The following is a 13,974-nucleotide window of genomic DNA, read 5'->3' as shown; positions in this document are numbered from 1 at the left end:
GACCACTTTTTTCTTTTCATTCCTTCTACATTTATTTATTGGAATTATTCTGTAAGTAAGACTTATCCCTTTCTCCTCGTTTTATTTTCTTCTTTAATCAGTTATTTAGTTCTGTCTGGACTCAAAGATATTACTTTTATTCTTTGGGTTATAATCCAATACTGTTATTATTTTTTCTCTTGACTTGTTCTACCTTTGGCTTTTGTGAGCCCTTTCAGGCTGGTTTCTATGCCGGCTTGTAAGCCCTTTGGGTGTGTCCCTTCACTTTTGTTAAGCACATCTTATGGCACAGGGAGATTTTTTACATTCCTCCATAAAGCTCATGAGAAGTGCTATACAATGACTGTCTTCTGTAAAACACTCAGCATGTAATTTATATTAAAGATGATATTAAAGGTTATCAAAGCAAAGTATCATTCATTACATGTAAATTACAGATGTCAAGTCCGAGTACTTGGAGAGAGCAAGTATGATAGGCTATAAGAGCTAGAAAGGCAGAGGCTTAACCACCTTCAATTTTTATCCAAAATGTTGCTACCACTGAGCAACACAGTGGTGCCTTTTAAGTCATGTGATATCACTCTAAGTGGGATAGCTCAGATACTTTTTATTTTCCAAATGTGTTCTTTATTCTGGTAGAAATGGGAGTTTAGTGGGACAAAGATGTGGTATTAAATACAATTGTATTTCTCTAGAAATATTCATGAGATGAATTCACATAATTTGAAATATTGCATTAACTATTCCGTAAAAATATTTTGTAAGAGTGGCAGAATGAGGAATTACATGTCTATTCATGTTAGCTGGATTGGAATCTTGATATTAACTTCCCTTGTGTGGTCAGCAAAAGTTTATCAAAGGAAAAATGAAAGGACAATGAGAACAATTCAAAAGAACTAAACAATACATAAAAAAAGTTCATTTGTAATTTTGAGAATCTTGAAAAAAATCTGTAGTGTTTTGAATAGAATTCACACAACTTAGTTTAGTTAGGACATTATAATTAGGGCCTAGCTCAGGATTTTTTTTTTTTTTTTTTTTTTTTTTTTGTATTGGGGATTGAACCCAGAGCCACTTTACCACTGTGCCACATCCCCAGCTCTTTTCTATTTTTTATTTTGGGACAGGGTCTCACTAAGTTGCTGAGGGCCTTGCTAAGTTGCTGAGGCTGGCTTTGAATTCGCCATCCTGCTGTCTCAGCCTCCCGAGTTGCTGGGATTCTGGGCATACTCCACCTCGCCGGGCTTGCTCAGGGCTTTTTAAAATATTAAATCTTGCTTTTGTGATAAAATGACAAATTTTCCTTGAAGAAAGCACACCCAGATCAAAGACCACTTGGGATCCAGAAGGAAAAGGTAGAGTTGAACATGTAGCTCAGAGCTCTTGCTTAGCATGCATGAGACCCAGCACCACAAACCCCAAAACAAACAGACAATCCACAAAAGTATGCCTTGAGATACACCAAGACTCAAAACTTCAAGTGGTCTGTCTTTACCTGTGTGAAAGCTGGCAAAACAATTCAGTAAAAAGAATATATTCCCCACGTGGGGCAGAGGGATGAATAAGATTAAACAGGATACAAAACAAGCTGCTGATTGTTTTTCCCTTCAGAGTTCCGCAGCCAATTTGCTGGTTTAGGTGAATTGACCTCTCCAATATCCAGGTAAGTCCAGCTATGTAGGTCTCACCAACAATGTTCAACAACTTTTGACTCATTGCTCTGAGAATGCATGGGGCAGCCAGCCAAGAATCTTTAGCACCCCAGATGCCAGGCCACTGCAAGCTTAGCTCAGCTATTTCCATGTTGAAACATGTCCAGTCACTTTCAGGGGCCTGAATCTCTTTGAGAGAGGATTAGAATGACCCAGTGACCCCGGATTTAGCAAAAAGAAACACCTCTGGATTTGGACAGATCCCAGACCAGTTCCAGGTAGAGTTGGGGGTGGGAAAATCTCAGTAACAGTGGGTTTAGTCAGGCTCTATGAGTTTCAACATTTGTCAACTCTTAAGATCTTATCATGGGCTGGGGATGTGGCTCAAGCGGTAGCGCGCTCGCCTCAGCACCACATACCAACAAAGATGTTGTGTCCGCTGAGAACTAAAAAATAAATATTAAAAATTCTCTCACTCTCTCTTTAAAAAAAAAAAAAGATCTTATCATAAGGCTTCACTGCCCTGAAATTAAACCACGATATGCCAAGATTTGTAATGAGTGACACACCAGGGTGCTTGGCACAGGTATAAATGAGTATTCATTGAGTCCTTCCTTCAACACTTTGGATTTTTTTTTTTTTAATATCTACTCTCCAGTTGTAGTTGGACACAATACCTTTATTTTATTTATTTTATTTTTATGTGGTGCTGAGGATCAAACTCAGGCCTTGCACCTGCTAAACCAGCGCTCTACTGCTGAGCCACAACCCCAGCCCCAACACTTTGGATTCTTAATCTCCAGTTTGTTTAATCCCTTCCTTAGGAGTCTGACATTGATGTCACTACTACTTCAATCTCAGATCTGTGTGGATGAGTCTCCAGTTCAGATTACTCTGACACACATGAACAGTATTTAGAAAGATGATGTTTCTGATCTCTTTTTAATAACTCACTGATTTTGAAGGGGTTTTAAAAAAATATTTCTAGTTGTCAATGGACCTTTATTTTATTCATTTATATGTGGTGCTGAGAATCGAACCCAGTGCCTCACACAAGCTAGGCAAACACTCTACCAAGGAGCCACAACCTCAGCCCCTCGAAGGGTTTTTTAAGCTAATGAAACAGTAATAAGAACATCTTTCTACAGAAATCTCAGGATGGGACCAATTTACTAGAGTTGTTCCATTATCATAGGTGAGGTATGGAGACAGCTCTCCATTGGGTAAGGGGTCAGCTTTTGTCACCTTTGGGTCCACTGACCCTCAGCCTCCTTCATTTTCAAGGGGCCAGTGATCTAAATTCTCCATTGTCTTACTTTCCCTCTGCCCGAATGTCTTCCATCTATTTCATTATCTCTTCCTACCACCAGATGGTGGAAAGGGAAAAGGAAATAACAGGCTGGTAAATGAATGTAGTGGCAGCAGAGTATCTATGGCTGAAAGGTGTGGTGGGGAATGGACCCATAAAAGGAGCTTGTGGGTTGCCCAGGAATTCCCAGTTATCTATCATTTAAGCGTCCACTCAAGGGTAGGCCATCCAGGTCTGGGAATCAATGTGGTCCGATGATGCCTGTTGGGAAAGGAGTCAGCCTTGCCTCAGTGGATTCCTGGGACCATCAGAGCTTGAGAAAATCTCTGAGCAAGCAAACCCCACCTGGCCCCTGCACACTGATGCGGGGTGAGGAGGGTCCCTGCGAGGAGTGGTGCCGGGCAGAGTGCCCACCTGCACACTGCACCCTTTTCTCCCGATCTCCTTCGCACCGCCTCCCAAGTGCAGAATTAGCACTTGGCCTGCCTGCGTTCTCAGGCTACGCTGAAGGGACCCTTTCTCCTAGCTTCCCAACAAGCCCTCCGCGCAGCCTTATTCTGGATGTCTCCATCCCCCAGGGCTCACCTGTCATAACTCTCAGCAGGTGTTCGGCCCACCTCCTGCCCGTGATCTCCCCTCCCCCAGCTCGCCTTCCACCTTTCCTTGTCCCCTCTGGATTCACCCCCTTCTCTTCCTTTTCCACGTGCCCCTCAACTCCGAGGCCCCCTCCCCCACGGCCCCCCATCTCCTCCGGTCTCGAGGAGTCTCGCGGCATTTCCCGGGGCGTTAGCCGAGCCGCCGCGGGTAGGGGGCGGCCGCTCGGAGCTGGGTCCCTCCGGAGCGGGCGGTGAGGAGGGCGCCCGAGCGTCTCAGCCGCAGGGACGCCCCTGGGAGCCAGGCCGGAGGCGGTCCGAGCCCCGCCCCTCTCCGGCCCCGCCCCCGTCCAGTCGGCCGCGCGTCCCCTGCAGGCGGAGCCGCAGGAGCATAGCGGCGGCGGCGGCTACGAGGAGGAGGGGAGAGCGGACCGCACGGCCGCTGCTGCCCGGCGCTGGACTGGGCGGCGCTTTTTTTTTTTTTTCGCAATTTCCACTCGCGGGGAGCAGGAAACCCGGCGCAGCCAGGCGCAGCGGGCCGCGATGCAGCAGCAGCAGGAGTCGCCCCGGGGCAGCAGCGGCAGCAGCAGCAGAGGCAGCAGCAGCGGGCGGCGCTGAGCCGCCGCCGCCGCCACTGAGGAAGAAACCAGCCCAGTCGCCGTCGCGTTCCGACGCCCGCACCCGGATCCAAGCGCCAGGATCCCGGCGCCCCGACCCCAGCGCCCGCCTCCGCCAACTTTCACGCTGCCTCGGCGGCCCGGCCCGGCTCGGCGCCAATGGGTGAGTGGGGGGCCGCTCGAACCTGGGAGCTCATCTCAGCCTGGGGGCGGCGCGCCCATCCCGGGACCGCAGAGCCGGTGAGGGCGCCCCAAAGAAGGGTTGGGGCGGTGACAGCGCGGTGGGCGCCCTCGCCCGCCTTGCTCATCCCCATTCACTCCCACTTGCGCCGGTGTTTCTGCTTAGCCCGCGCAGCAGCGCCGACCGGGACCCACGGGGGCCTGGGCGGAGGATGGTGGGGGCTGGCCCCCAGTGGGGCTGAGGGATGCAGGGGGTGTGGTTGGCTTTTCGGGTGGGCGGGGAGAGTTTTGTCTTGGCCATTTTCTCAACCGAGCGCACCCTCCTCTGCTCCGTAGATGCAAGTACCTGGACCTGGTGGCCTCCGGCCCTGCGCAGGGCTCGCGATGCCGTCTGGCTCTACCTTGGGGGAACTTGGAATCTTCGGGTCCCCAGGGGTCTGGATTGTCTTTGCTGGGGGGTTGAAGGGGGTGAGAGGAGGCGGGAAACGCCCCAGTATCGGGCCTGGTGCTCTCTGTCCAGGGAATCTGAGCTCCTGACGCTCCTTCCTTAATGCCCCCACCCCCGCCCCGCCGCCCCCCAGTGCTTCTGGCCCTGACTCCCTCTCAGCCTGTCTTCTCTAGTCTGGCCAGTTTTTCCCTCCTTGATGCTCAAAGGACACTTGCAACAGCCTCTTCTAAGTCTGCAGGGTCGGGCAACTAGAAATGGTGATCCAGTTCTTGGTTTACCAACAAACATCAGTTTCAAGTAGACAGCTAATGTAAGGCCCCCTGGGTCCCATTTGGTATAGACCCAGTAGGATGGGAACCTCCTTCTTGCCCAGAGGAGCTGGGACTTTGTAGGACAAAGGACTTTTGATCTCCTAGGCTATATGAAATGTTTGGTCTCCCCAGGTAATATTCTTGCTGACAGCCAGCCTCTGTTTTTCATGTCTCTAGCAGATTATTTTTGGGTGTTTCTAGGCCAAGCATAGGAAGCCAGTACATTACAATAAATCATAACAAAGTGAGACCTTTCAGTGTTTAGGTAATAGGGTTTGGGTACACCAGTCAGACAGTGACAGGCCAGCAGTCATAGGATGCTCATAAAGGACAAGAAGCACTAGGAGAGGTTTAAACCCGACCTAAAGTTGTTGGACATAAAGTTAAAATCCTGTTTGTGGTCACTGGCCAAAATGGTTTTCCTTTTCCAAAGTGGTGGGGATCTGATGGCTTTTCAGCTTAAATGTCACCTTTTTTCACAGTGCCCTACTTTGTGGAAGGCAACATTTAACTCATGCTCTTGTTTTGCTTTGGCCCTGATGATTTAGTTTATTGATAAAAGTATACACTGTAAACCTTACCAGTCACTTTAGGAATGGATTGCCTTCTCATGAGGTAATCAGAAATGGTGTTTCATCACCTTTCATTTTGGGTGGGTCACTGAGGGAGTTATACAGTGCTCTTCTCTGATCCCTGCACCAGTCCCAGCCTAAATTAATACCCTTTCTCTTATGGCACCTTTTCTTTTTTCCATAGTGGTATTACATATTAAAGTTTATTTAACATTTATCTCCCGTCCTGGAAGTTCTGTGGCCACAGGGTCAATGCTATGTTGCTCAGTTTTGCTCGAAACTATTTTCTTTGGTGCCTGGCACAGAACAGATCCTAAATAAATGTTTGTTGAATGAATGAATGGATGGATGGTATGAAATCTTCATACTCTGTGGAAGACATAGCACTTAACTCATGGTCTTGTTTTGCTTTGGCACTAATTTAGTTCATTGACAAAAGTATACACTTTAAACATTACAAGTCACTTTAGGAATGGATTGCTTTCTCCTGAGGTAACCAGAAATGCTGTTTTGATCACCTTTCCTTTTGGGTGGGTTACATATCAAAGAAGTGAAATCCAAATGTCTGTTCCTGTGGCCAGCCTGTGCTTTATGGATTTCAGTGCAAAAGGGATCCAGTCTCCTTTAAGAAGAAACAGACCTGTTTATCATTCAGATCTGAACTGTTTTCAGATCTTTAGGCGATTCTAAAGAATCTTCAAGAAAATAAAGGAGTGCTCTTGCAGTTTATATCCTTTCAAGCTTCATCTTTTGTACTGTAACCATTATGTGGGGAGGGGGCAGCAATTGATTTTCATTTATTTCTTGAGTTAATACTTGGAGGTACTAAGTATAATGTTTATAGTGGAACTTAAGGTGCTTGTAGTACTTTGGGTAAAATCCCCTGCTCTTTTCTAAAAAAACATCCTTAGCAGTATATTTGTGATGAAGTGCAGGTATTTTAACAGTTGATTTCTGTATGTCTTCTGGTGGAAAGACTTAACAGTGTGAGAGTTATGTGTATACACTCAGAGGCACCCTCCCCAAGTCTCTCTGGTTTTCAGATTTATCAATTTATCAATTTGATACATTTGAATACTTACTTGGCTTGACAATAATTTTTCTGTTGCTGGATAACACAATAAAACTGTATCATATAGTCTTTGATCTGAAAAGTATCGAATCTCTAACCCTGAAATGAAGCTGGTTAATTGCAAAATGGCCTCTTTCAAAAGCCTATCAGAGCCTGGTGCAGTCTATCAGTATCGGGCACAGTGGTGCATTCCTGTAATCCCACCGGCTCAGGAGGCTGAGGCAGGAGGATCATGAGTTCAAAGCCAGCCTCAGCAATTTAGCCAGGCCCTAAGCAACTAAGTGAGACCCTGTCTCTAATAAAATACAAAGAGAGGCTGGGGATGTGACTCAGTGGTTAAGTGCCCCTAGGTTCAATTCCATGTACAAAAAAAAAAAAAAAAAGCCTATCAGAATGTGCCCTCTGAACTTGCCAGAGATGCTTTCAGTGCCAAACACAGGGAAAGCCTCTTCTAATTACAATTGCACAAATATTATGATCCAAATGTGAGAGTAGTGAAGGTTTTGTAAGTCCAGCGAGTGACTTCTGTTTAAAGAATTCTAGAATAATAACAAAGTTTGGACTTTTTTAAAAAAAAATTTGTTGTTGTTGTTGTAGATGGACACAATGCCTTTATTTTATTTGTTTATTTTATGTGGTGCTAAGGATTAAACCCAGTGTCTAACACATGCTAGGCAAGTGCTCTGCTACTGAGCTACAGCCTCAGCCCAGTTTGGACAGTTTTGAGCAACATATTGTATTATTGATAGAATGCTTTATTCTAAATTAAAGCTAAAATGAATCTAATACATTTGCCTCCACAATCAAATCTTGTGTTAGAAATAGAAGAAAAGGACCTTGTCTTTTTTTAATATATATTTTTAAAATTTTTTAGTTGTACTTGGACACAATACTCTTATTTTATTCATTTATTTTTTATGTGATGCTGAGGATTGAACCCAGGGTCTCGCACATGCGAGGCGAGCCCTCTACCTAGGTGAGCACTCTACTGCTGAGCCACAACCCAAGCCCCCTTCCTTATCTTTATTGTGCATGACCTTCACCCCCTTATATGCATCATGTCAGGAGCAAACCTAGCTGTCATCCTGGTTGCGTAGATCTTGTTTCTTACCACTTCAGTTCTTTTTGCATTACTTTCGTTCACTAACAATTTCATTTGTTTTTATTTTTTAATTTTCCCCCTTTTTATTGGCACGTTGTAATTATACAGAACAGTGGGATTTGTTATATAATATTCATATGTGCACACACAAAAAAAACAGTATAATTTTGTGTGTGTGTGGTGCTGGGGATTGAACCCAGGGCCTTGTGCATGCAAGGCAAGCACTCTACCAACTGAGCTATATCCCCAGCCCAAAAACAGTATAATTTGATCAGTTTCATTCTCCAGTACCTCTGATTTCCCTTCCTACCCTCCCCAACACTTTCATTTATAATTGTCTTAAAGAATGTTGCATACAGTGGTTAGTATTTGCCTACTTATCCATCCATCCAATATTTATGAACCTTCTGCTTTGTGCCAGGCATTTGCTAGGAACAGGTGCATAACACATACAGACCTCCAGTGTGGGCTTCTCAGTCTAGTGGAGGACTTGAATGCAATGGTCATGGCATTATATAGCTAAAAGCTATGGTAGAACTCATGAAAGAAGAGTAGAGAAGGGCTGAAGAGTGGTCTTTGAGGAGATCATGCTTGAGCAGAAATCTGAAAGTTGAATATAAGTTGTCACTATTCTTCGGTCACACACCCCCAGGAATACAAACTGAGTTTTCTTTTAGTTGCAGGGAGAATGTGTGCCATAGGAACTGGTGGGGGTGGGGGCAGCTCATCAAGAGTGTCTAGAAAGATTAACTTGGGCTCATGCCTGTAATCCCAGCAGCCTGGGAGGCTGAGGCAGGAGATATGTAAGTTCAAAGCCAGCCTCAGCAATTTAGTGAGGCTCTAAGCAATTCAACGAGACCCTGTCTCTAAATAAAGTACAAAAAAGGGCACGGGATGTGGCTCAGTGGTTAAGTGCCCCTGGGTTCAATCCCTGGTACAAAAAAAAAAAAAAAAAAAAAAAGAAAAGAAAGAAAGAAAAGAATTAGTGGATTTGCACCTGTGTCAGGTGTTTTTGGCTTTGGGCGTGGTTAAGGGAGCCGGCCATTGCTATGGATTACCAGAGGTCCTTCTGTGATTGGGTGTCTTAACAAATGTTCTAGAATCAGGAAAAATTGGAGCCAGGCTAAAGCTGGGGTTGGTACAGAAGTAGCAGGCCCTGGTATTAGCCAGGATTAGGGATGTCTGGTTGCATTTGTGGTTTGGACAAGGGTCATGTTTTGTCTGTGTTCACACATGATTATGGAGTGGCTTTGTTTGTGTCTTATCCCATCATGGTCACAGAGTGACCTTGCTTGATATTGGTGTTCTGAGGAATTGTTTCTCTTAAATAGCACACCCAATCTGGCTGTGAGCACCTTGCCAGTGAATAGGAGGTGGTGACTGAGGAGAGTGGTTTTCTAGGTATATTCTGTGGCCACCTCCTTAATATCAGTCAGCTCTAGAGGTTGGACTTTTGTTCAGCATTAAGCACAATAGATAACTGAAATACTATACCAGGGGAAGGAATACAGAGTAACACAGGGCTGATGCTAGAGGACCAAGAAATCAGGCTCTTCACAGGAAAGATGCAGCACGGGTAAATACTGGAATGCTTTTGTTAGAGAAGTAGAGCCCTTAATACAGTGATTTTTAGAATGTGCTCCCTAGGGAGCCATTTAGAGATACAGATTCTCTGGCCCCATCCCAGCAGGCCTATTATTAAATCGGGATCTCTGTGGGCTGGGACCGAAATCTGCATTTTAATGGAACCTCAGGGTTGCTCTGCTTCCTGCTAGTGTAGAACCTTTCCACCTTGTAGGTGGGCACTCCTGGTTCACTGGAGTACACAAAGTATTCCTGTACATAAACCACATGATGTTATAAGTGACACATAACCTTAGAAAAGATGAAGATGGTTCTATTTTGAAACAAACCTTTCATGGAATTATTAGGGTAGCACAGTGCTGATTCTTTAATGAATTCAGTCTAAGCCAGGCTTCCAACACCTCGCATTAGTGATACAGGTCAGTCCATTTCAGTGTTAGTCACATGGACTTTTATCATAGTATCCCACAGGCTCTTTCCATCATCTTTTCCCTCCATCCTTTTTACAAGGGACTTAATAATATATTGTTGGCGTTATTAGGATGTTTGATGTTCATAACTTTCTATACCTGGAACCTGTATTAAATTTTTAAAATATTTTTTAAGTTGTTGGCATGCCTTTATTTTATTCATTCATTCATTTATTTTTATGTGGTGCTGAGAATCAAACCCAGGGCCTCACACATGCTGCCGGGCAAGCGCTCTACCACTGAGCCACAACCGCAGCCCACCTGTATTAATTTTTTTTTTTTTAAGTATTTCTTTTTGGTTCTGGGAATTTAACCCAGAGGCACTTTACCACTGAGCTGCCTTCCCACTCATTTTTTTTTTTTTTAAGAGAGAGAGACAGAGAATTTTAATATTTATTTTTTAGTTTTTGGTGGACACAACATCTTTGTTGGTATGTGGTGCTGAGGATCGAACCCGGGCCGCACGCATGCCAGGCGAGCGCGCTACCGCTTGAGCCACATCCCCAGCCCTACCTGTATTAATTTTTGATTGTTGTTGCAATGAACTACCTCAAACTTGGTGCTTTGAGACTTCACAAGTTTTTCATCTGTCACTGGGCTGCATTCCTTCTGGGGCTCTGGAGGAGAATCCTACTTGCACTCCTTGGCTCCTGGTCTCTTCCTCTAGCTTCAAAGTCAGAAATGACTGGTCAGGTCTCTCTCACTCTGATATTGACTCTTCTGCCTCTGTTATCCATGTCTAAGATTTTGTGATGACATTGGGCCCACCTGGATAATCCAGGATAATCTCCCCTTTGTAGGGTCAGTTGATTGGCAACCTTAGCTCCCTGTCATCATGTAAACTGACAGCTTCACAAGTTCTGGGCATTGGGATGTGGGCATCTGGGTTGTGAGGAGGCAACATTATTCGCCTACCATGCAGAATAATGGACTTGGCTTTTAGTGGAGTTGTCTTTTCTGGTTTCTCTTGGAGAATTTCCTAAGAAGATTCTATCTTTGTTTTTAAATTGAAATGTTTGCATCTTATTAATAAAGTGACCTGCTATGATTTGAATATGTCCCCCAAAGTTCATGTATTGGAAATCTTAATTCCCAAATTCATATATTAGTGGATTTGGAGGTGGAGCCTTTCAAAAGTAAGATTAGAAGAGGTTATGAGGGTGAGTATAAGAAGAGGAAAAGACCCAGGCTGGCATACTTGCTCTGTCATCCTATGTAATGCCCTCTGCCATGTTCCAGAGCAGCAAGGCTGAGCAGATGGGCTGGGGCTGTGCCTCAGTGGCAGAACACTTGCCTTACATATGTGAGGCACTGGATTTGATCCTTAGCACCACATAAAAATAAATTTAAAAAGATAATAAAAAAAGAAAAAAGCTGAGCAGATGCTGTCACCATGCTGTTGGACTTCCTAACCTCCAGAAGCATGAGTTCAATAAACTTCTATTCTTTTTTTCTCCCCACATTTATAATATTTATTACTTATTCCAACCCATACTTATTTTTTAATTAGATAGAGATTTATTTAAGGAAGATCACAATGCAGATATATACTAGATAGATATACTAGATAGATAATTATCTTAAATTATTTTGTTTTGCCGGGTCTGGTGGCAAATGCCTATAATTCCAGTAGGAGACTGAGGCAGGAGGATCACGTGTTCAAAGCCAGCCTCAGCAATGACGAGGCACTAAGCAACTCAGTGAGATCTTGTTTCTAAATAAAATATAAAATATGGCTGGGGATATGGCTCAGTGGTCGAGTACCCCTGAATTCAATCCCCGGTACCCCCCCCCAAGATTATTTTGTTTTATTGCAGTTTTCTTTTTTTTTTTTTTTGAACTTCTATTCTTTATAAATTACTCAGTCTCAGGCATTTTGTTATAGCAACTGAAAATGGACTAAGGTGCTACCTTTAAGTTATACTTTGCGTTTATTTTCTTTTTTCCTCTTCACTGCTCTGTTTCTTGAGACAGCTCCTCCTTCCTCCCCCACTTTCTCCACAGAGACTGCCCTGTACTTATTAGGACCACTGTCTTCTGGCCCTGTCCAGATTGTGTTCTAGGAACTGTTCATCTTGAGGTAACTAATAATCAAATTTTTAATCACAAGCACATGGTCTCACACAGGCTCTAGCATCTTTGACTTAAGTGGCTTTTTAGTCTGTGAAATCTAGAACTCTTTCTTGGCTTCAAGGACACTCTATTTACTCCTGTTTTCCCCTACTGCTCTTCCCTCCATTGCTGGTTCTTCCTCCCCATCTACCTTTGTGATGCCCAGATCTTCATCTCCCATCTTGGTCTCTGTCCCTAGCTCAGGACCTACTCAACTGTGAGTGCCAAGAGGGCAGAATCTATCTGGTTATTTTTTTCCTGTCCCTGGCACATAGTAAGTCTAAAATTAACATTGACTAAAGCTGGGCATAGTAGCCTACACCTGTAATCCCAGCAGCTCAGGAGGCTGAGGCAGGAGGATCATGAGCTCAAAACCAGCCTCAGCAACTTAGCCAGACCCTAAACAACTTAGTGAGACCCTTTCTGAAAGTACAAAATAAGAAGGGCTGGGGGCTAGGGCTGTAGCTCAGTGGCAGAGTGCTTACCTAGCATGTGTGAGGCACTGGGTTTGATTCTTAGCACCATATAAAAATAAATAAATAAATGACTCAAAATAATTTAAAAAAATGTTTTAAAAAGGGCTGGGGATGTGGCTCAGTGGTTAAGTATTCCTGGATTCAATCCCTAGTAGCAATAAATAAATAAAAATAAATAAATTAATTAATATTTATTGAGTTGATTCTCATTCATACTTCACCCAGGTGTGTCTTAAACACCTCAAACTGAGCATGCTACAAACTAAGCTCAGCATCCTTCCCCTATGGTTCCTGCCATGCCTTTTTTACCTTGCATTTCCTTGAGTGAATTACCATCTGGCTAATTATTTCCATAGGTTCTCTGATGTTTTCCTTGTCCTTCCCTTTTTTCCTTTCTCAGCCTCTTCCAATCTACAGTTAGGCCCCTAGTGTTTCTGGAATGGGCCCCATGTGGCTACTCTTCTGTACATGTGTTAGAGCCTGACTGCCTTAGTGAAGTCCTCCAGAAGCCTTTACTTATTCCATGCTTGTTCAGACCTCTGAGCCTTTGCCCACATAGTGCCCTTGACAGGGAGCATATATCCTTCTTCTCTGCTTTATAATTTTCCTGTACTAGTTTTCTGTTGCTGCTGGAACAAATGACTACAAGTAGTGGCTTAAAACAGCACAAATGTGGTATAATCTTACAGTCAGAAGTTCAAAATGGGTTGTATTGGGTTAATGTCAAGGTGTAAGTAGGGCCACGTTCCTTCTAGAGGAGTCCATTTCCTTGTCCTGTCCAGCTTCCAGAGGCTTCCCGCATTTCCTTGGCTCATGACTCCATTGCTCCATCTTCTGCTTCCATCCTCATGCCTCCTTCTATTTTACTGTGACCCTCCTGCCTGCCTTTTCTTTTTTTAAAAAATATTTTTGTTAGTTGTTAATGGACCTTTATTTTATTTACTTATTTATATGTGGTGCTGAGAACCAGACCTAGTGCCTCGCACATGCTAGGTGAGCACTCCACCACTGAGCCACAACCCAGCCACGCCTGCCTTTCCTTGCAGGGCTGGGGTTGTGGCTCAGTTGTACAGCACTCACCTAGCATGTGTGAGGCACTGGGTTAGATCCTTGGCACCACATAAAAATAAAATAATGATGTTGTGTCCACCTAAAACTAAAAAACAAACATTAAAAAAAAGATCCTTGCATTTTATTGAGACTGCCCGGATAATCCAGGCTACTCTCCTTTTCTTTCTCTCTCTCTCTCTCTCTTTTTTAAAATATTTTTTAAGTTGTAGATGGACACAGTACCTTTATTTTTTTTTTTTAATGTGGTGCAGAGGATTGAACCCAGTGCCTCCCACATGCGAGTCGAGCAGTCTACCACTGAGCTACAGCTCCAGCCCCTCCTTTTCTCTTTTGAGCCTTAACTTAATCACATCTTTGAAGTCCCCTTTGCCTCCTATAAGGGAACATTCTCACAGGTTCTGGGAA

General features: G+C 44.1%; 1 protein-coding gene across 4 annotated transcripts in view; it reads left to right on the top strand.

Annotated features, from left to right (window-relative positions):
• The first annotated feature begins 4,122 nt into the window (after positions 1-4,122).
• Positions 4,123-13,974, top strand: part of SH3KBP1 (SH3 domain containing kinase binding protein 1) — a 334,352-nt gene continuing 324,500 nt past the window's right edge. For all 4 annotated transcript variants that reach the window (XM_081277303.1, XM_081277300.1, XM_081277301.1 and 1 more), the window contains exon 1: positions 4,123-4,334. In XM_081277303.1, the coding sequence (XP_081133429.1) occupies positions 4,331-4,334 (4 nt within the window). In that variant the 5' untranslated portion in view covers positions 4,123-4,330. The remainder of the gene's footprint in view (positions 4,335-13,974) is intronic.

This window comes from Spermophilus citellus, assembly GCF_964194105.1.
Source record: "Spermophilus citellus genome assembly, chromosome: X".
Taxonomy (NCBI): Eukaryota; Metazoa; Chordata; class Mammalia; order Rodentia; family Sciuridae; genus Spermophilus; species Spermophilus citellus.
The sequence above is the reverse complement of the archived record's forward strand: the minus strand, read 5'-3'. Positions and strand labels throughout refer to the sequence as shown.